General features: G+C 42.8%; 1 protein-coding gene across 8 annotated transcripts in view; it reads left to right on the forward strand.

The window, feature by feature from the left end:
* Positions 1 to 22,617, forward strand: part of LOC135304434 (sodium channel protein type 5 subunit alpha-like) — a 208,867-nt gene that overhangs the window by 131,704 nt on the left and 54,546 nt on the right. For all 8 annotated transcript variants that reach the window (XM_064426839.1, XM_064427086.1, XM_064426923.1 and 5 more), the window contains 2 exons: positions 5,398 to 5,865; positions 20,505 to 20,651. In XM_064426839.1, coding sequence (XP_064282909.1) covers positions 5,398 to 5,865; positions 20,505 to 20,651 — 615 coding nt within the window. The remainder of the gene's footprint in view (positions 1 to 5,397; positions 5,866 to 20,504; positions 20,652 to 22,617) is intronic.

Consider the following 22,617-nt stretch of genomic DNA (forward strand, 5'->3'; position numbering starts at 1 on the left):
ACTGCCATCCATGAACAGGAAGAAAATCAGATATTTTCACTGGTCAGAGAGTGCCTGAAGAGCTTCTTGCTGGTCTGTATCTACCAGGAACTGCAGGTAGAGGGGCCCTGTTTTATCCACAATAAAAAATATTGAATGGGTAGCTGAAAAAAGTATTAAATGAGTAGCTGATGATCCTGGCAGGTACTTCACATGCACTGTCTGGCCTTTCCTATGCAGCTGAGTGACAGAAGTGACAATGAGCTGTCACAGGGTTTCAGTTTGGATTAATGGCTTCCTTTTTGCATGGCAGATTTCACTGATGGGGGTGTTTTCTGCTCTGGACCTTGTTGTTACAGCAAAACCTGCTTGGAGATTTCTCTTCCCCAGGGAAACAAGGTGTAAAATCCCTTCCCCTCCTGCTGGGTGACACCAGTGAGGGTCCAGGGCAGTGAATGCAGTGCTGAGTCAATTCACAGGAGCTCAAGAGGCCTGCACACTGTCTGACTGAATGACAGATGGAAGGTTAAATACATAAAGATTTATATTGCTCCACTTTTGCCAAATCAAGGCAAACAAAAAGGTGGAAGGGAAAGGAAGAAGTAGCCTCATGCTTTCATTCCAAAAGTATTCTAACTTCAGCAGCAGTGCTTTGCAGATACATCTTCAAACAGGATTTGATGAGAAGGTGTCGTCTGAATAGAAATTGTCTGATTTTGCACTGTGTTGACACAAAAGGAGCTGAGATATCCAGACTGCAGCCTACCACAGCAGCACATGTGTCTCCCTGCCTGGAGCTTTTTGGGGAGGATGGGTGCTTCCAGCAGCCTGTTTCCCTCCCATGGATGGGGAGCTTGGAATCAGCCTCCCAGCTCCAGACCCCTGTGCTTTTCACTTTTCACTCTGTGCTGCCAGCACAGAACTGGTGCAGCACCTTGCACAGTGCCTGGCTTGTCACCCTGTGCTGCTCTTTGGGCTGGGGCTGGAACACCCTGAGCTCCCCCTGCCCTGGGGAAAGCTGCCTGGTTGTAAAGGCTGGTCACCACTGTCCTGGAGTGTGATTGTCACCAAGATGGGCTGCTGAGTGTGACAATGGACAATGGTTTTAGTCATGTGATTTAGTTTTAGATAGGCATGCAGGGAGCTGGACTTGATGATTCTATGGGTCCTTCCAGCTTGAGATACTCTGTGATTCCATGTGGCTTATTTGACCTGCATCTACCTTTAATCCAGCTCTGAGATACAAAATCCAAGTTTGCTTTGTCTTTGGTGGGCACTGCTCATTCCTCAACATCCCCTGGGATGCCAGACTGTCTCCATTGTCTACAGACATTCTGGGAAAACTCCAGCTTAAGCACCTCAGGGAGGCACCTGACATGAGGCTGGATCAATCTGATCATTTGTGCCTTATACTGGCACAGCCAGAGTCACGAGCTTTGGAAAAGGCATTACAAGTGAGAAGGTCAACAAAAGCATGCTGGATTGTCATTAGGCTAAAAGCTTAACATAATTATACTAAAAGAATTTGGGGTTCTTTGAGTGCATCTGTCATTTGATTCCCAACCTCAAAAAAGCGACCTGCTTTTACAGTCTGGCAGTTCAGTGTCACTGGAAAGCAGATTTCTTTTTAAGGGGATCCATGTGGACATAGAACTCTGCCATTGCTTTTGGAAACTGAGGTAATCTTTAGTTTGCTTTTACTTGAACTGAAAGCACTGTGTTAGCAGCCAGGAGGACTGGGTATTATTAGTAACCTTTTACAGGAAATGTTGTGTGTCATGGGTTAGGCATATATTTTTTTCTGGAAAATGCAGTGTACAATGAAATGTGGGAATAAGTAAACATAAAGTGCTTATTCAGCAGTTCATTCTGTTTGAATGCCCAGCAATGCAACTCTGAGGTTACCTGCTCATGAAGAAAGCATTTGATATTTGAGATTTATTTTTGGCTAAAAGCATGAAATGCAAATGGTTCTTTGTGCAAAATGTCAGCTGCATTTCTGGGAAGAAAATAAGATTGCTTTAATAATCCATGGTAAATAACACCACTGAGAATGCTACCACCTATTACATTTACCTGCAGGTGTATCTAGACAAACATATCTAATGTATATATGTAGCTTCATGTCTGAAATGAATATAGAAAAGTGAATCAAGATGTTCCAAACCTTTAGTGAGCAGCAGTTAATGAAGAAAAGGATGAAATTCAGCTTCAGATAATGAAATTCCCGGGCATATAAGGAGATATTAATGTATGGAAATATCTGGGCTACCACTACTCTACAGAGGTCTAGGGCTTTATTCAGGTTTGCCTGGGGACCTCTGGGGATACTGCAAGGTGTCCCTCCTGGCCTCCAGCTGGACAGAGATCTCCCAGAACAGCGTGACCTTCTGGGCAATGGCCTGAGGGTGACCTGGGCATGGAAGGGTCAGCTGGCATGAGACATATTTGCAGATGCACGTAGCCCTGGCTTGGTCACCTGTGCTTGGTCAGTCTCTGTTGTCCACAAGATGAATTTTTGATTGAAATGAGGCTTAGGTGCACCATTAGACCCTCAGGGTTTGGTGTCTAAGGCTGGAGGCAGCTGCCATCCTTGATGAGCAATTCAGTCCCCTAAATTTGGCCAGTCTGCAACACATGGGATGTCATGGTTGGATGGCAGCCTGGAGATCTGGGAGGACACAGACCTCCTGTAGGTCTGGTGCAGGCATCTCAGATACCCTCCAGCATCAGCACACACCTCTGTTAAGGTAAATGAGTTGTACCTATGCAGTCCACAAGATTTTTATTCTGGATTCCTTTATCCCCTCCCTTCCTCCAGCTGCTCCCTCTTACATGCACACATGCTTATTTTCAGGACACTTGTAGCAGTGTGGTTATCTCTCATCCTGCTGTCAAACTGGGTTGAAAATGGCTAAAGGGGATCTGTCAGTGCCTCCTTCCCTGGTGGGCTCCCACCTGCTTGGCTGCACATCCACTGCTCTGGTTTCACACAGCATCACCCGCAGTACCTGCGAGTGGGGTGTGAAAGGAAAAATTGATTCCCACCAGGCCACCACAGGGATGAGGAGACCCACACAAGCTCTCAGTGTGGTGGGCCAGCTAAGAAACAATTACCTTTAATCTCACTTAACTTTAGAGCAGGGCAGTGCTGGGGCAGCAATGGTTTATTCAGTGGTTCATAATGGACAGGGGCATCTGCTGTGCCACCAGCTGCTTTTGTTTTCAGTCACAGTGATTGCAAAGGGCACTTTACAAAACAGCACTGACAGGGCACTTCAAACACAGTGCCATCAGAGTGATTAGGACCAGGTTTTCAGAATTCTATCCCATATATTCTGAATATTTGAAGTAAGAGGGAACAGGGTAAGGGGATGATAGCAGAAGATAGTGGTTCTTTGGTAAGGCCCAGTTCAATAGAAGTACTTTTTATGCTGTTTATGTTGGTCTAGCAGGTGTTATCCACTTAAAGTACTATCAGAAAGAGAGAAGTTAGGAGGCTTACAGGTATATCTGGTAGCATTAAGAGATCACAGAGAAAATACCTGCACAAAGTCCATTTTATTGCTGTAAATGGCAGGAGGGCTGCAGCACTGACCTCTCCTTGCTGGTACCCAGAGCTGTCACCCACCCACTTGGCACAGGCAGCAGTTGAGTTGATACCAGGCAATTTGGGATTGGTTTGTTTTGGGGTAAATATATTTTAGCAGATATTGGTTTGAGTCACCTTTGCCCTGTTCCTGTCATCCCAAGCATCCACCTCCAGTGTGAGCTTTTTGCCCTGATAAATCCAGCACAAAAGCTGTAATTTACTTCTTCTCAGACCATGAGCAGATGTAATGTTCACTATACAGCAGCTGGTGACCAGCCTGTGAGATATATTACTGGGGATGGCCTTTGTGAAGAAACTGGCTTTATTTATTGGATATAATGGTATTTATTTGGGGCAGGGGTGTAAAAAGAGGTTTAAACCATTAAATATATGTCACTTAAATGCCTAGTTGTGTCTACTTTTGCCACACACTGCCAGCAAAAGTAGAGAGTTCTGAAGTGGCAAGAACAAGAGGAAGGTAACACACAACCTCAAGTTCAGTTTGGATCTTTTCGTACACCTCAGAAAATCTTTAAATAGCTTTTTTTTTTTCCTGACTAGTAACAGCATTTTCAGGACCAAGCCTGCTTTGGGATTGAGTCTTGCTCAGATTTGGCCACAGTAATCTGGTTGTGATGGCTTGTTTTAGCCTGGAGGCAGAAGTTTTTGAAGCTATATGACTTCAGAGGTGTTTATTCACAGTCACAATAGATTTCCTTCATGGCCCAGAGGACATTTAAAACAAGACTGTCTGTGAAAATGCATACAAATGTTTAGAAATGTTTCCAAATGTACAATGTGGTTGAAGTCCCTTGCCTATGTACATCATTGTCATAGAATCATAGAAGAATTTGGGTTGGAAAGGACCTTTAAAAGGGCACCTAGTCCAAACCCCTGCAGTGAGCAGGGACATTTTTAGCTAGATCAGGCTGTTCAGAGCCCCATCTAACCTGACTTTGAATGCTTCCAGTGATGGGAACCTGTTCCTCACCATCCTCATCTTCAAAAATTTCTTCCCTAAATCTAGTCTGAGACTCCCCTCTTTTAGTTTAAAGCTGTTTCCCCTTGTCCCATTACAACAATCCTACAAGAAAGTTTGTCCCCATTTTTCCTATAGACCCTGTTTAAGCACTGAAAGGCCACAGTGAGGTCTTCCCAGAGCTTTTTGGGTTTTGGGTTGGTTTTTTTTTTATCGTATTTCTGAGTTTTACGTTTTATTTTACATGGTTTGGGATGTTGAGGGTGGAGAGGGAGGAAGAAAATGTCAGTTTGTGTTATTGTCCATGCTAAACTTTTGCACCTGAGGTCAATGTGTTTGAAAATGCCTGCAGACTCCTTTTCCTGATGAAACCACCTGTAATTAGAGGGATTTCCATGATGGGGCTAGATGAGATGAAACTCAGACCCTCCTGTTTCTAGGATGAAACATGTCTTAGTTGGGACAGTCACAACACAAAGCAACACATTCAATTTTCAGAAGGCTTCAAACCTGTTATTATTACAGCATGCGTGCTTTTTATACATTCTTACAAAACTCACGAGTTTACTCATGAGTTTTTTTAGTTCACTAAGAAACTTTACTCATTGGTCACGAAAGACAAAGTGCTTATTGAAATAGGCAGTTTCAGGTTTCTCTTATTTATTCTTCTTTCTTTCTTGGTTTCTATGACAATGACCCTGGCAGAAAATTCTTTCAGGTTTAAACACGGATCCTCTAATCAAACTTCTCTCTGGCCCACAGAAGTCGCTGTAAAACCTCTTCCACACAAACACATGCCCCCCACATTTAAAGTTCACCGATTTCCTTTTGCCTCCACTCCTTTCAGGTGCTCAACCTGTTCCTTGCCTTGCTGCTGAGCTCCTTCAGCGCCGACAACCTCTCGGCCCCGGACGAGGATGGCGAGATGAACAACCTGCAGCTCGCCTTCGCCCGCATCAACAGGGGCCTGCAGTACGCCAAAAAAGCCGCCTGGACCTTCTGCTGCAACGTCCTCCGGCACCCCAAGACCACGGCTGAGAAGAAGGCCATGATGAAACTCGCTGCCCAGAACCCAGGAGCCCTCAACAACTGCGTGAACAGCCACGGCACCGCTGAGCTGGGCAAAGACGTGGAGAACCACAAGGAGAGCCGTGCTGAGGATGGAGTGAATAAAAGCGGAGAGAAGCACCCAGCAATTACGGATGATGATTTCATGACCAATCCTGACCTGTCCATTTGTGTTCCTATTGCCATGGGTGAGTCGGATATCGAGGAGGAGGATGAGGAGCAGAGCACCTTTACGGAAATGGAGCAGGTAGGCAATTAAAATATTTGTTAATTTCAGCTTATTAAATGCCCTCTATTCCCACCCTTGGTCTGGATCCATGGCTAGTGATGCAAATGTCCTGTGGCCTAATCCTGCCTTTGATATGCTGCTAACTTCAGAAGAAGTTACAGATGCATATCCAAGAGCAAAATTCAGTTTCCAACAAGAGAAATTTCCTTTCTTTGTATTCTTTGCGCTTGTCTAGATTAATTCTTCTAACCAGAGCAATCAAATCCTTTCTCACACAGCAGACTGGTTCTTTTGCCTTTCAGCTGAATCATGGGAATGCTACAGAACAAATCTTAGGTTAGTGGAGGATTTTTCTCAAAATGGACTCTGTCTTGGTTTGATTTGTGCAACAAGAATTGAGGGCCAGGTAGTTCTCTTTAAAATACAATAAGACAGAGGATGATATGACAAGGCACCAGAAAAAGAGAGATGTGTTATGATTTGTATTCTGACAAGAAAAAGTTACTCACCTCCTCTTTGGTGTGACATGGCAGATTTCCATTTTTTTCCAGAGCACTCAGTATTAAAGGCTGAAAAATCCTGTGCAGTTTGAAGTGTTGTAAGAAATGAAGAAGAAACATCTTCATGGGAATGTTTTTCTTTGTCTCCTTCTCCTCCTCTCCCTTTTCTACCAGCTTTATCACTTAGCTCCACACACCATATCTAGTTAATGTTTTCCAGACACTCCAGCCTTGATCCAGCACCTTCTGATGCTGCCTGAAACCAGTGGAGTTCAGCAGGCACTGGATCAAAGCTCCTGCTTCAGATCCAGCTGTCAGGAGGGATCCTCGATCTCATGGTTGAGGGGAAGAAAGTTTGAAAACAAAAGAGTTGTTAGAGAAGGAAGGACTCCTAAAAAAGCTCCAAGGAAGGATTCTGTGTCAGGAGCTGGGCACAAATCAGCTGCTTAAGGTTAATTTCTGCTGCTGTGCTGTGTAAATCTCCTTAGTGTCAGTGCATCACCAAAAAGTCTTTCACAGTGATCATCTCACTGGGGAGTGGAACAGCAAGAGGTCAGAAAACCTAATCACAAGCTCCACTGTCCAAACAGAAACCTAGGTAACAAAAAGAGAAGTCTTCAGTTTTTGGTAAACACCTTTAGGGTGGGTTTTTTGTGTCTGTTTAGGGACTATTTTATTGAAATGATCTGTGGATCAGTGTGGTAGTATGAATAATATCTAGTTTTTCTCTTTGAAGTCCTTCTCTATTCCCTGGCTGTATTTGAACCAACAAGCAGAGAACATTTGAAAAGTGAAATAGGAATGCAGCAGATGAAGAAGAGAACTGGAAAAAAATGAATTGAGATAAAGAGAGTTTAATAGGAAAGAAAAGAAAGATATATTAATAATAATAGTGGAACTAGAATATGCAAAACAAGTGGTGCCCAAGACATTTGCTCACACTTTTTGATCAATGCCCAGGCAGCTCCCAAGCAGTGACCCCTGGCCAGATTTTCCCCTAATTTATATACTGAGCATTTCTTCTCATTCTCAATCCAAAACACGCCCCTATACCAGCTACTGGAAAGAAAAGTAACTTTATCCCAGCTTAAACCAGGGCTGTTCCTTAGTGTCAGGTGATCTGTAAATATTGCCTAGTGTATATGTGGATAATAGTGTATAATATGTTTAATTATAGAATTCTGTGTTTGGTGATTCTTTTTTCTCTTTGGTCTTTAAAGATACCCACCCCTTTCTGCTGTGTCTGACAGATGGTAACAATCTCAAACACTCTCAGATTTTTTTTCTTCACACTGAAAGCAAGAGTTTTTTGCAATTTTGAGCTCTGGAAGTGTGTGCCTGTGCATGCTCAGGGGTGTGTGTTGCACCACTGTGTCATTCCTCTCTCAAGATAAACAGTAACATTCACAATTGCAGGATGAATCCCAGCATAGGGCACGGAGGGCTTGGGACTTTTATGTCTTAATGTGCTTTAAAAGTGTAGAAATGCAGATTTCTCTTTAGCTGCACTGTGTGCGTAAATTAGTGGAAGAAATAGATTACCATCATTTTATACTGCAAATGTGGAATTAGAGCTTTAGTAAGATATATTAGAGTCATGAGAGAAAGAGGTGATAAAGAAAAAGAGGCATTTCACTGAAACAATATTATGGATAAAAGCTGATTTGGAAATATTAAGAAAACTCCTAATAGTTTCAACAGTATTGAAACGTCATCATCACATGTAATAGAAATATTGGGGATTCAGAGTGAAACAAAATAGGAGGAAACAAAACCCAGTAGGAGAAGCAAACCAAGATTCTGCTTTCCCACTGTATCTATTAATGAAATTCTCAACAAACATCAGAGGAGCATTGTCACATTACCACGAGATATTTGGATTGCAGTGAAATAATGTGGTTCACTGCTGGCATGTGCATTAAACAGAAGGCATGGAGTTGAGAAATGCATTAATTAGCTTTGTCACTGGTGCTTTCCAGGCTTGGACAAACAGCTGCTGCAGGTCACTGCTGCTCCCCTGTGCAGAGCCCTGATCAATGGTTTGCAGTTTTTATCTGCAGGTCTGAGGGGTCTACTGCTGGAAAGGTCCAAATAAGCAGAGAGTTCATATATCCAGAAAGCAATTTTAACAAATTCCTAGAGGGGAAAATGAGTGTGTACAAGGCTGTTCCGACTCAAAAACTCAAAATACATTGGCATAATAAATAAACAAAAATAGGAAGAAGCTTAACAGCAGAAATTATAATTGTGTGATGAGCTTTGCATTTGCTTTTCTGCAAAACCCTAATAAATTTGCACAGCTGTAAATATCTCCAAAAGGAGCAGAGCCATGAGAAGCAGATGCCAACAAATTCAAGGATCTGTCATTTTTACTGGTGCCCATTGCAAAGATGTGTGATCTCTGGACTCAGAGACAAATTCTCTTGATCCACATGTGGGTTACTGCAGGAGAAATTATCATATCTGAAAGCTGATATGAAATCCCAATTCCTTGGATATTGAGTTGTGGGACTTTACAGTGGGCTCACCCTTTTATCAAGGACATCCCTCTGGGACTGTGGGGAGTAAACTTCCTCACTCACAGCCAGAAACTTTAATCCTGCAAGCCCCAGCTCCATGGGTGTCCTTACCTCCTCCCCTCCAGGATGTCCAGGATAACCAGATTAGAGCTCCCAAAGGAAGAACAACATGAACAAGAGCAAAATTTACATGATTGCACTGAGAGGGCACAATTAGGGTGAAGTATCATTTTGTGCAGAGGGCATCACGCAGAAACCAAACAAGAAATGCCAAGGGTATGCTAAGCATTCAAATCTATTCCAACTTCCCCCTAATTACAATCCATATTTTTACATATTTCAATATTTTAGTATGTACAAAGGGAATGTGTAAATGTACATTTACTTCTGAGGAGAAGACAAAGTACCCTGCTTCCCTTTAAAGTTGTTGGCTGACCTGGAATTGAGCAGCCCTTTGGCAGCTTTGCCAGAACGTGTTTTCCTCCTCCTGCAAGTGGATTTTGGAGCATGGAAGAGGAGGTGACAGGAGATGCATAAAAAGGGATAATGTGGATGAATGCCTCTGCAGTGCATAGCTAGTAAACCTACACAACTCTTACACACTCTTTACAAATTCTCTGTCAGATAAAGATCCCAGACCAGATATCCTGTGCTTCCATCTGTCTGAGTTGTCCAGTCTAAAAGAGAGAGGCTAAAGGAATGCTGGTCTTGGGCAGAACCACAAAGTTATTGATCTCAGTGGGGTCTTTTAGGGTGAGGATCATCTCAGCTTACAGCTCCTGTACCGGAAAGGGTACTTCCCAGGTTCTTCCCAGAAAGTCACAAAGCTACTCTAAAATAAGCCATTGTGGCTATGAGAAATGGGCCCCAGAGCACTGCACACAGCAGCTTGAAATTTCAGATGATGAGAAAACCTTCTGTGACTGCACATTTTCCTCTGAGTAATAGAAATGTCTAAGTTTAAATTTCAGCTGCCATTTCTATTATCAAAGCTTGCACTGGCAGCAGCCATCTTCCTGAAAGCTGCCAATTTGTGGCACTGTCATTGAGAGGGTTTTGAAGGAGTGGGCCCACCTGATGGCTCCCAAATCTCCTTTGATTACTGAGATGCAAGTGAGATGCTCTGCCAGCTCAGAGAGCCAGGGGACACGTACCTGTACCTGTAGCCCACACATCCCACAGGGAAAGGATCCAAAAGAAAAGCAGAACAATGAAAGTCAGCACAGGCACAAGAAACAGGGAGTGAGGCTGATAAAGTGCTGCCTTGAGCTAAATTAATTTGTCACTGCTGTGTGATATGTGTGTTGCTGCTGGTCACTGCAGCATTTTAGTTTGTGTCTTTATCTAACCCCTTCTCCTTGACCTGTTCGTAGTGCTGGGGAGGACTCTCCCTCTCAGTCCTCAAGACTGCTTAAGGATTTAATGATTTTAGCCTCATAATGAGAAAAAGAATAACTCTCAATTTTTTTCCCCGTCTTTGACGTGTAAAATATGGGTTTTCCCAGCAGGAAAACAGCTCCCAAGAGCTCAGCAGCAACCACAGTAATGTACTGGCTGCATCTTCTCAAGGTTCTTTTGGGTTCTCATTTTGGCTTCCAAGATGATTAAAATGTGGAAGTTACCATCTTGAGTCTCCACAGAATGTCTTGTAATTGCTTTATGACCATTTTTCATATGTGGCATAACCTTTCAATGCCCTGAAGAAGAAAGAAATAGATTATGGGGACAGCAAGGTGATGAGATAAGTGGATACAGTCCAGTCCAACTAATGCAATGGATTCTACAACAACTTTCCTGCAATTTAGCTACATTGAAAGTTTCAGACATCAGAGGGGTTTGTACCATTTACAAATTTGTACCATTTACATTTACATTTGTACCATTTACTTAGATTAGATATCTAAGTGCAAAGCTTTTATCTTCAAAAACTTCTGCTTTAGTTGTGCTTCCCTTTCAAGTGGCCCACAGCTGTAGCCCAGAACAGTGTGTGCCTTTTTCACAGTGACATCACTTCTTGGTTCAGAGGAATCCTGATAAATGGACCTAAAGGAGGTTCCAGATGAGTAATGCTGGGTGTCCTAAATCAGCCCCCAAAATGTGATATCCTGCACTTACAGTTAACTCTATCTTGTACCTATTACCACAGACTCAGTGAGGTTTTGTTGAGTGGAGCTTTGTCTGCATTGCCTGAATATTAACTCAGCCTGCTTTTCAACAGGAGAGACTTGCCGGGCACTCAGGTTTTTGGGCTCACTGTCTGGATCCTTCTGTTCATCCATGAGTTCCTACAGCCAGGAAATTTTAGTTGTACGACCTAAAGAAATGGCTTTACCCTTTCCTTCTCATTTGAGTCAGTCCAGCAGGGTCGTTACATCTTTCTGCCCTTCCTTAAATTGAGTTACTACATATGTTGCCTTACTCAAACTTCTTATTTATGGCCACCCAGCATGCCACTGAGGAGAAAACCCACTCTGCAGTGGCTAGTAGTCCTGTGGCTCATGGCCACGTCTCACACTGAGCCCCTCTGCAGTGACAGAACCCGGCCTGGACACCAATTTTCCTCAGAGATCACACCTTTGTGCCTGCACTTGCAGCGCCCTGCCGAGCCAGCAGCACTTGCCTGCTTGTCTCCAGAAGATGCCATTATTGATTTGTTCCGAGGCAGTGGCTAATTGGGTCATCCACAAAGTGCTGCCCGCCTGCCTGGACCCAGCACTCCCCGGCTGCCCAGCCCAGCCTGGGCTCCAGGCACGCACGCCCCGTGAGCCCTGGCTTGTCTTGCTGTGCCCCCACTCCCCCCACAGCCACTTTGTGCCATCCCAAGGAGGACTGACCTTGCCTCAGGCTCACCTCTGGCTCCAGGAATCCTGAAACTGCAGAGAGTTGCTGCTGTGTCTCCTGGGGCTCGCCTTTCCCTGCCCTGACAGGGAATATTTCCTGCAGGATTGTGTTTTTCACTGCCTCTCAGGCTTTCCTAGTTTCCCACCTGCACAGCTCCACTTCTCAGTGGATCTAGGTCCAGGAAGACAGAAGCCATTAGAAAAAATGCTTTTCTCAGTGGGATTTTCCTAGACTACTCTGGGCACAGCAGCAGCTCTACGGTCATTTTTGGGATGTTTGGATCTGGGTCTGCACAGAGGACCCAAGGGCTGGTCAGTACCTGGATTTTGCACACTGGATGGTATTCTTTGCTCCAGAGCACACTTTGCTCTCTCAATCATATGGGTTTTTTTCTCAATTGACAGTTCTACCCCTTATATACCCTTGTCTGGACTTGACCAAACACATTTCCCAGGGAGAACAGGTTCCCAGCTGTAGATGAGTAACTGCCTCTGTGCACATCAAAGACAGAGCTGGCTGCCCCTTGGTCTCTATTCCATTGGTGCAGTCTCTATACTGCCCTGAAATGGATCAAAACCCCGAGCTTTTATTCTCTTCTTCCCCCTATATATTTCAGAATTACTAACTCATTTCATTTGACAAGGTGAAACTGTTTCTGATGGCTTTTCTTCTGAGTTTCTACCAGGAAGAGATTCATAATTTTGAGGTCAAAAAGGACCAGTAAAGTATGATGGTTTTGCTTTCTCATAGCACTGAGTCAAGGACTACAGCTAATTTCTGCAGGGAGCCTGTAAGTTTATTTTAGCTATGATGCATCATTTGTAAGATGAAAAAAAAAAAAGGAATGAAATTTCTCAGGTAACAGAAAGTTCACCATCTGCATGTGGACCCACATCTGTTTCCTTTGTATACAGTGGAAATTTTATTGTACAATTCCTGTTCATTACAAACCTGCTTCTAAACCTGAAGGGATTCTGTAAAAGTCAGTGGGATTATTCCAGGTTGATGTAAGTGTAGCTGAAATTATTGAAAAATTGCTATAAAAATGCCAGTGCACAAATATTTTGTTATAGAATTGTTTGTGACAATATCTTATGCTCCGAATAATTCTAACACCTATAAATCAGAGATATTATGAAGCCATGTGGTTATTTGACAGGCTACATTAATTTCGGCCTTTTACTGCAGGAAATATACTTTGCTGTCAGGAACCCTAATGCCCTTTTCAAATAGTATTTATATTCTGCCTGTTTGCAGTTCCAGTCTGTAGGACACGTTCTCTCTGAGTATAACTAGGTAAAATACCATTGAATCCTGCTGATGACTCCCCAGTTCTCACTGGGAGGAGAGTGAGCCCACGTGTGTACATGCATGCTGCACACAATAAATCTTACAGCATCCCTCTTGTCACCTTTATTTGGGCCAATATTTTTCTGATCATTAAGTAAGATAACAGGGGGGTTTCTTTATTATTCTGTACACGATTTGCCTGGATTTATCACTTTTTAAGCCGTATCTTTTGCTTTGTGTTTCCTGAAAACTGTGTAGAACTCAATTATTGGCTAATTATTTTTGGCAATAAAAGAGAACATTTCTGGATTTATTGTCATCAGAAGAATAGCAGCAAGGGCATTAGAAAAAAGGAAATGGGACTGTAAATTCCAGCAGCAGATTTAAAGCACCTGTGTCCTCATCTGGGCTTCTGCATGTAGAAAGGTGCTTGTGTTTATTTCGTGGCAGTGGAGTGGGGCAGAAACTCCCGTGTCAGATCTCTGCTGACGTGACTGGAGCACTCACACCACAAACAGAGGTTTTAGGGTGCTTATTCAGCTCTCCATGCCAGGCAAATGTATCTGGGCATATTTGTTCCACAGCATAATGCCTAAGGTGCAGGAAGCACAGGGAGCTGATGGAGGAGAGAGAGAAAGGAGGGGGGAAAAAGCCAGGCTGGCATGGGAAGAGCCGAAATCAGGCGCAGCAGAGTTGACAACATGCGTTTGGACAAGTGCCCGGCCGCGGGACTGCGCGTCCGTCAGTCACAGCGTGCTGGATGCCATTTCCCAGGATCCATGTCCCTCCCCGGAGCAAAAGGCTGACCAGAAATGAGCATTTCTCACTGCTCCTCCCTTTGATAAAGAAAATGCTGACATTTAGCGTTTTGGGCAAAAAGAGCAGCAGCCAGTTCCCCAACAGCTCCCGTGCCGTGTGAGGCAGTGTGTGTGTGTTGGAGGGGTAAAACTGCTCCCATTAATTACACTGCAAAATAGCACTTCAAATAATGATTATTTTGTTGCTGTTGCCTATAATAACATGAAACTTTCTTAATGATCAAAATATTAACATTTTAATTGGGTGAAAGGTTCTGGGTTATTTCAGGCACTCGCACTGACTGCACTCCAAGGCAAATTTCCAAAATTTGAAATTTCCAAAATTCTTCTTCCATCAGAGAAGCCCATTAGTTTGAGTTTTCATATTATACTGTGGAGAAATCCCAATTACCGAAAGAAACATAAAGTAGATTGTGATTAAACTTCAAAATGCAATTTAGCAGAAGGTATTAGCTTGAACTCTGAACAATGAACACTTATGAAACGCTTTCACTGCCTATTTAAGCCTATTGAATTGATAACAGTATAAATTAACTTTGGCAGTCCATCTTTTTGCCAAGTTCTTCCTCTCAGACAAGTTTTAAGAGTCGACCCTTGGAATAATGAATTTCTGTTTTATTATGGGCAGTGTGTTGCTCAGTGTGGTAAAAGATCTAGGGCCAGGAAGACAGAAGCCATTAGAAAAAACGTGCCTTGCTCCTCTGCAGCCAGAGTTCAAAGGCTTAAAATAGTATGGATTAATCCAAGAAGGAACACTGCTGAACTGCTGCTTCTGAGGGATGACATTTTGCAAAACATCCAACACCCATGCAGAGACCAGCAGTTAGTGGCTGTGATGAGGTTTGTCTGGCAAAGTTTTAGTTCACCTTTATTCAAAATAGAAGAAAATACCAGGTCAGGCTGGTTCCAGGGGAGTTTTTGCTGTTAACATCCTCTGCTGAGCAACTGTGGTTTCTGGCCAGCCCTAGCCTTGGACATCCTGAATTGTAATGGCTGGATAATTTTATCCAGCTAAGTACTCACAGATGCAGTATTTTTCTAGAGCAGGTACTGGAGTTTTCTTACAAATACCCTGTGACTTTTTTAGGGAAAAAATGTGTTTCTTAGGTCAAACAGGAGGATAAGATCTGTGTTTAACTTGCATAGGTGTAACTTCAGACTTCCATGCCCTTAACTCTGACAGGTGACAGCACACACAAAAATCACCTGGGACCTACAGACTTCCAGGTTGGGGGCATCATCTGCCCAGGGGCTGGGCAAAAAACTCTGCTCTTTCTGAACTCAGAGACTATTGTGTTTAATCTGTTTTGTCCACGTGGCTCTTACATATGTGTTAGTGATTGGGATTTTTATAACAGTGCTGAGTCATCAAGAAAGTGAAAAAAAAATATGCATATCAATTCACAGAGCAAATGTGAGCAGCACCTTCTAATTCTGATGTTTTACTACTCCCTTTCTGGATTTTGCATAGATGAATGACAAGAGAAATGACAGGGAGGGGTGGATAAATGCTGCAAAATGGAACAAAAATCAGTGTACTAAGCTGTGGTGTCTGGCTGTTCCTGCTCAAGTGGAATGATGGACCAAGTGGCATAGGATGGGGAGGGGGCATTACCAGTCCCAAATAATTATGTTTAGACTTTCCTGGCTTTGTCCCCTCTATGAAAAATGTGCAGGACTTAAATGATACATGTGTGTGTCAGCTTAAGGTAGGACTTGACACACTTTACATTGGAATTGAAAATGTTGTAGTCGGCCAGTGAAATGCTCTTAGAAATGAACACAGTGTAGCACAAGTCCTTTTTGTGTCTCAGCTATAATCCTCGTGCTCTGGTGTGGTATTGCTCCAGGTTTTCCTGTGATAGCCCATTAAACTGAGTAGTGGCAACTCTGCATTACAGAAGCAAATCTTCAAAGCAGGTTAGAGAGATTCTTAAATGTGCACATTTAAAATTGACAGCTGCTCTCCAGCCTTTTATTCATAGCAGAATAAGTGATACTAATCTTCCCCTTCTCATATTATGGAAGTAAGGGAATTTTCCTGATATATTTGGTGATCTTTCTTCATGCAGAAAGATAAATGCACTGATTTTGTTGGTGCTACAAGGATTTACATTTATTTGTGAAAGAGAAGAGCCAGGATCATAAATTATCTGATCTGGTAATAAGAACCAACGATTCGTTTCTCCCGTTTGTGGTTATTTATTTCTCTCCCATTTCAGCTCAGATTTTTCAAGGCTTTTCAGAAAGACTGAATTCAGCATATCTGAGAGTTGTCAGCCTGACAGCTCTGCAGACTGCAGGCTCCTGTTTACTTTACACACGGAACAAGTGCCACCAAGGCAGTAATGCAAGCTCACCGTCTTTCAGCAGCTCTGCAATCTGCTTGCTTCTCCACTTATGTGGAGGTAGTATATAAACAGTTCAGTTTTCACCATCATTTACTTGTTGGCTCCTTTGCAGAGGAAGGGTGCCAGTTAGTAGATGCAAACTGTTGCTGAGAAAGGATGCCAATTGCTACCAGGCACGGCAGTTTTGTGAAATCCATAGTTGTCTGCAAGGAGAAACACAAACATCAACAAGCACTTTACAGAGTAAACAGCCCTGTTGCAACAATCCCTGTCACACTGCTGAACTGGGTTTACTATACAGGAAAACCCTGCCTCCCCTTATGGTATCCAAAATTTGGGTATAGGAAACTTTGCAGGTTAAAATGTGTTGTCATCTGTTAAAGGAGCTGGATTTCCTGAGGAGACTCAATGTCATAGCATCACTCATTAATGAATTAATTAATGGATTCTTCTGCTGTCAGAATTCTGCTGCTCCTCTGATGGACAACATCCCAAGGTAAAGGAGGATCCCCCTGGCATAGCCTCCACTCCTGAGTCTGTACCTGGAAATGTCCTGACCAGCCCATTCCTGGAATGTGATTGCAGAACTCAGACACCCCTGAATTCCTATTAGTGTGTCAAAAGTGGGCTTCAAAGAAGCAGCTGGATGCAGGAGTATGGTGGGAAGTGGATACATGACATCAAATATTCCCATTGCATTGTGTCTGAGTAAAAGGCAGTTTGCATTTGCACTGTCTCACCAGACAAAGGGAAAACCCTTATCCTTCTCATAAAATAGTAAAATAATTAACTTCATCCATCCACATCATTTTTGCTCGCTGGCTCTGCAGTAGCAATATCAAGGGAGGAGGGCCCCAGAACCAGTTCCCATTTCTTTCCTCCCCACCTGCTTGGGACAGGAAGCTTCCTGCTATCAAAGGATTTGCACATCTTTCTCACAACAGCCAGGGCCAGAGAATCAGGGAACAAATGTCACAAGACAGGGTCATGATCTAGGGAGTGAGAGAAGCATCAGGAGAACCCATTTGAACCGATCACCACCCGAAAGCCAAGTCCTGGGATCCTCTTTCTAAATTTGTGTGCGCAGAATGGAAAAAATGATATTTCCACAGGGAAGGAATAAAGTGAATCCATGCTGATGACAGGTATTTGCCTTGTTTTGCCAGCAGCAAGTCCTCCTTCCAGAGGAGCGGCATTCGCACTAATCCCCCTTTGAGCCTGGAACAATTAGCCGATCTGTGCTTTTCAGACACACAACGCAGTGTGGAGCCTTTGCATTTATTTGTGTCAGCTAACAACTACGTGGGTCCCTGCACCTGCACTCTTGAGGTGTCACCCAGATTATGCCCTGTTTCCAGTCTGGTAGCTGTTTTCCTGGTGCTGCAACTGGCCTGCAGAGTGAGAGGGGACAGCAGTGTCCACCCCCCTCCATGTGCTAATCACTGGGATGGTGTTGGCAGATCACCTCTTTTTAGGGCCCATGTCAGAGCAGAGGTGAGCAAACTTTTGGTTCATGCTGAGGTCAGTCCTGGGCTCCCAACCCTCCCTTTGCATGCACAAAGTTTTAGTACAATTCAGTGTTTTTACTTTAGTAATGAAGAAAGCGACTGAATTGATAAATATTAACATAATGTGTATTGCCTTGGCAACGTGGCACTTGATACAAAAATTAAACATAAATTATGTAAACCACCCACGGTGGGAAGCTGTACAGGAGATAGACCTGCTGCCGTTGCCACCAGAAGAACAAATCATCTGGAATAAGAACAAAAGCAAACAGCCCAAAGTAAAACAACATAAACCAAAGGCACCTTTCCCCAGACAGGTCCCTGCTGATTTTCAGGTGCTGTGTGCTGGAAGTGAGACTGTCACATCTCAAGAGAATGGCTCACCAGTGCTGTCATTGGTTGCTTGCAAAAACTCAGCTGATTCCCTAACACTCCTTTTGGGATCAGTCTGCATAACCAGAATCTTTGGAACAGTCTATTTCTCTTACTCATTTCATCCCAGGTTATAAATTCAGAGGACAAGTCTGAAAATACACGTTGATGAACCAAATACTTGTCTGAGCACATGTGCGTGATGCCCCCATTGAATATTTTGCCAGGATATATTCATCAGTTTTAATTAACATTAACTCATTGGATACTTAGTACAAGTGTGATTTCTGGGAAGAAGCCAGGTCCAAATTTCCTGGAGTTGAGTCTATGAAAGCGTTGCTAAGTCCTGGTACCACACAGAGGGATTAGTAAACAGAGAATTGGTGTAAGTTTGGTATTTGACTCTAGCTTAACACAATAATTTGCTTAACAATTAGAATATTTATCGGATCAGCTGAGTTACAGGGTCTGTCCTCTTACAGTGCACGGTTTCTAGTGAATCTGAGTGCACAACCTTTCAGCATAAATGAGCTTGAGACGTCACCTCAGATTGTGTTGCACTTTCAACATGAAACAATTGTTTTTGCTGTTCCAGTGCTACAACCAATATCATGCCATTAAGATTACTTGGTATTAAGTTGTATGCACATTGCATTAAAAAAAAAAAAAAGGACATTTTATGGCTGAGTGCCTTAGTTGTGTGTATTGTGCCTTCCATATTGGATTCTCTCCTGAATATTAAACTATTTCCAAAGATAAATGTTGTTGGAAAGCCTTAAAAAGTGTTACTTTTTGTCAGAGACATACCTGTAACTCTGTGGTTATTGGCCAGATCAGTGCTAATGTGTGACTAAAAATTGTATGTAGTACCTTCCTATGCAGAGGGTATAGGTTTGGACATGCATAATTTGATTTATTAAAGTTATAATATATTTTAGACCACATGCCCTCTGAAGCAGGAAACAAGTAATTTGATTTTAAATTAATTTCCCAGAAACACACACAATGACATTTGAAAAGACTGGTACGAATATGACAGTCCAAAAGTATTTCTACAGAGAGCAATTTGCTTAACCAGCTGCTTCCTTTGTGTCATTTGGTCTTTCAGATAGTTACATTTGAAATAAAGTGTTTTTCTGCTCCGGCTACCTCTTGAGGGACTTCCTGCAGTGATGTGGCTTTAAAACTGAGGCAGGTAGTCTGGGGCTCCCTGGGGAAGGGAAATTTGCTTAATACCTGAATAACACTAAATGTCAGTCAAGCCAAGGGAAAGAAAAAAAAAGCTGGACAAGTGAAAGATAAATAGGTTTAAATAATTACTATTGAAATCCAGTTATGCTTGTAATTTTTTTCTCAGCATGGAAGTCCCTCTGTAAGCAATTCAGCGCAGCCCTTTGAATCCTGCTAGAGTTTTATTAATATTTTAGTAGCTGTGTTAGTAATGGCACGAACAGTGGTAGTGCTGTGATGAGCTGTGGAGTTTTCAGTGAAATCCCTGCCTTAGGTGGATCAATAAAGCCTCACAAACAGGGCACCTGGGCCTCCAGAGGGAGGGACCAGCCTTGCAAACATCCTTTCCTCTGCCATTAGTCCTGGGAGAACTTCTTGAGAGCTCAGCAGCAACAATCACCACCCCAGGAAGAAGCGGCTGGGTTTAATGGCACCGCGCGTAAGAGCAAGCACAAGGTCTAGTCAAATGTGTTTACTGAGAGAAAAAATTATTGCTGTGCTTCCAGAGTCCATCCCCTTTCAGGGAAGTGCTTCAGATGTGCTCTCCTTTCAGCCTGTGGTTGAGCCCCGTGTGCTTCAGTGGGTGCAAAGTAGCCTTAAGTGTTTTGCTGAATAGAAGCCTCATGCATTTGCGTGTTTACCTGCAGCTTTTCCATATCTATTTTCAGGTATCTTTTATCTTTTCCAGTGAACTTTGCATTTTCTTCCTCTGCAATGTGTGTCTTTTCTTCTCCGGGTGAGGGGATTTTTCACACTGATTCAAGCAGACTCATAGAACAATATTGGGTTTTGCCCTTTGTGTCTTTGTCCAGCTTTTACATTGAGTGTCACCATCTGATTGTGAATTTTCAGAGTACACTCCTTGGTTATTTGGCAGCCACCTCTCTCTGCGTCTCAGGTCACTGGAGGAAGTTTATGTCTCAAAACCAGGCTCAAAATGGAGATGGCAAGGGAATTTCTTCCCACCTCAGCAACAAAAGCTCAGAAAAAAAGTTGGTCTGTTTGTATGTCCATTTTCTACAGTCAGGTGTCTTGGCATATCCAAGTTGCTAAAGCTCAAAATATGCAACATAAACATGTGTTATGTAATTTCTTGCCATTTTCTTTAAGATGTTGTCCCTGATGAGAATAGTCCAGGCTGTTTTCTCTTCTAGCTGGAGAGTTCTCCTTAAGAAATAAGCATGCTATCAAAGAAAAAGGAAATAAACCCATCTAGGATTATTTCCAGCAGGAAAAGCAGCTGCAGCTGAGGGGGCAGCGATGCCAAAGCCCAGGCGTCCGGAGTCAGAACTCTGAGATTTATGAAGAGTTAAGTGAGTTGCACGTGGATAAGCAGTTGAAGGCTGAGCCACCACCTCCAGTAGGGCCAAAAGAGGTAACACAAACAACTTTCCTACCTGATACTGCATGAAATTCATTGCACCAGCTCCATAGTGCATGCCACTGGTTTATGTGGGGTTTATGGCTTGTAAAAATACATGTTTGTCAAGGGAGGAAAGCAATAGCGTGTAATAGGTATTAAAGTCTCAGGAAAGAAGAGAGAGGATTTTGTCGTTATAAAAATAATTGGAAAGCTTGGAAAACATGCATTATAAATTAATATGGAATTGTAAGAGGCTTTTGGGGAAAAAAAAACCCAAACAACCACAAAATCATACATAATGTTAATGTCTCATTTTAGGAGAAAATATGTGTGTGATTTCCCACTGAAAAGCAGCTCGAGGAATGTCATCTGCTGACTTGGCAGACCTGAGTATTGAGTTCACTGGAGGGCATCTGCTCTCTGTCACAGATTAACATTTCTTTTCCTTTTAACACACACCCAACAAAGGTTCAACAATTTAAGTAGCTGATGTGAAGGTACTAACTAAAGAGCAAGCCTTGGTATTATTTAGTTGATTTGGCCAAAGTGCAGCTCATTAATTGTTTCTTGATGTGTGCACATTGACATTTATTTTCAAGTTGTAGGATGATGTTGTCCTTGTAACATAAATATCAAAAATAATGTGTTTATACTGTACACTGAGTGACTCCAGGCCGTGTAATTGCCTGTATCCTCTTTACTGACTTGTTGGAGTTCTTCCCCTTCAGATTTAGAATTTTACTGACATAACATTGCCTTTATTATTAGAGAGTGATGGATTCCCTCCCTTTGAAATCAGGAAATGGAGGTTTGGAATGTCCTGGGAGTTTGGAGAACTCCACAGCTGCTTGAGACTGGAACCAGGGATTGTTGTGTGAGATGAAAATTAATGAAAGGGAAAGGATGGTACAGCACTCACACACATCACGCCTTTCTCAGTTCTGCTATAAAACTGCTGGCAAGTTTGTGCCCAGCAGGAGCAATCCCATGAAGAAATCTTGACAGGACAACAGGAAACAGACCCATCCCAGAGCCAGGGCTCCCCTTCTCCAAGCCTGCTGATCCATGTTGGCATATGGGTGGAATTTACTGAACTAAATGTAGACAATCTGCATCTGGACTTGTCATCTGAGGCCTCTGTTTAGTCAATGTAGGCAGGTAAATGTGTCTCCAGCTGAAATCAGCATTTACATTAGGTCAGATCTCATAAAAGTGCCTATTTCTCTCCATTAACTATAAAGGGAGCACTTAGGTTGCACTCTTAGGTGAGATAAATTCCACTCACAGGAACCAGAAATCCTCCAGCCGTGAAGCATTTCTTTAAAGGGCAATCCTTACCAGAGTACTTCTTGGCATATTCATATTCAGAAAGAAAACATTCTGAATTTAGAGGAAGGAGACTCAAATATTTGATATCTTGGTTTCAGGGGGAAAAAAAGTATGTATATTTAGCAAAGAAATACAAAACTTTCAAACAATGTAAAGAAGCATTATAACCAGGAAGAATTAGAAGACCATGTCAGGCATTTTTCTCTCAGCGGATTAGGTATCCTTGATGTTTAAATATCTTTTCAAGACAAATGGACCCTATAATCCTAACAGAGAGGCCAGAAAACTATTTCCTTTTTTAGTGCTATAACAAAATGTCATGATAAGTCAGGAACATTCTAACCTCGATATATTCAGCAACATCGTGACAAAGAAATAATCCCCATTTCCTCCCTCAGCTTTCAAAGGGTCCTGAGACACAAATGCCACCTCTCTGTAGCAGAGTATAATTGGTTCTATTTGCAGCTGCTTAGAAAGAGGTGGAGGAACATGGCAACAATCCAGGGATGACTTGAAATCAAACGGAAGTTCACGCGAGGCTATGAATGCCGACACAAAAGAGCAAAGCCCAAAGGATGCTATTTTGGAAGATCTCGTGTGGACATGACAGGTCCCTCTGTGCAGAAGTGATCCTGGTGCCAGCACGCCA

This window comes from Passer domesticus, chromosome 1 (genome assembly GCF_036417665.1).
Source record: "Passer domesticus isolate bPasDom1 chromosome 1, bPasDom1.hap1, whole genome shotgun sequence".
Taxonomy (NCBI): domain Eukaryota; kingdom Metazoa; phylum Chordata; class Aves; order Passeriformes; family Passeridae; genus Passer; species Passer domesticus.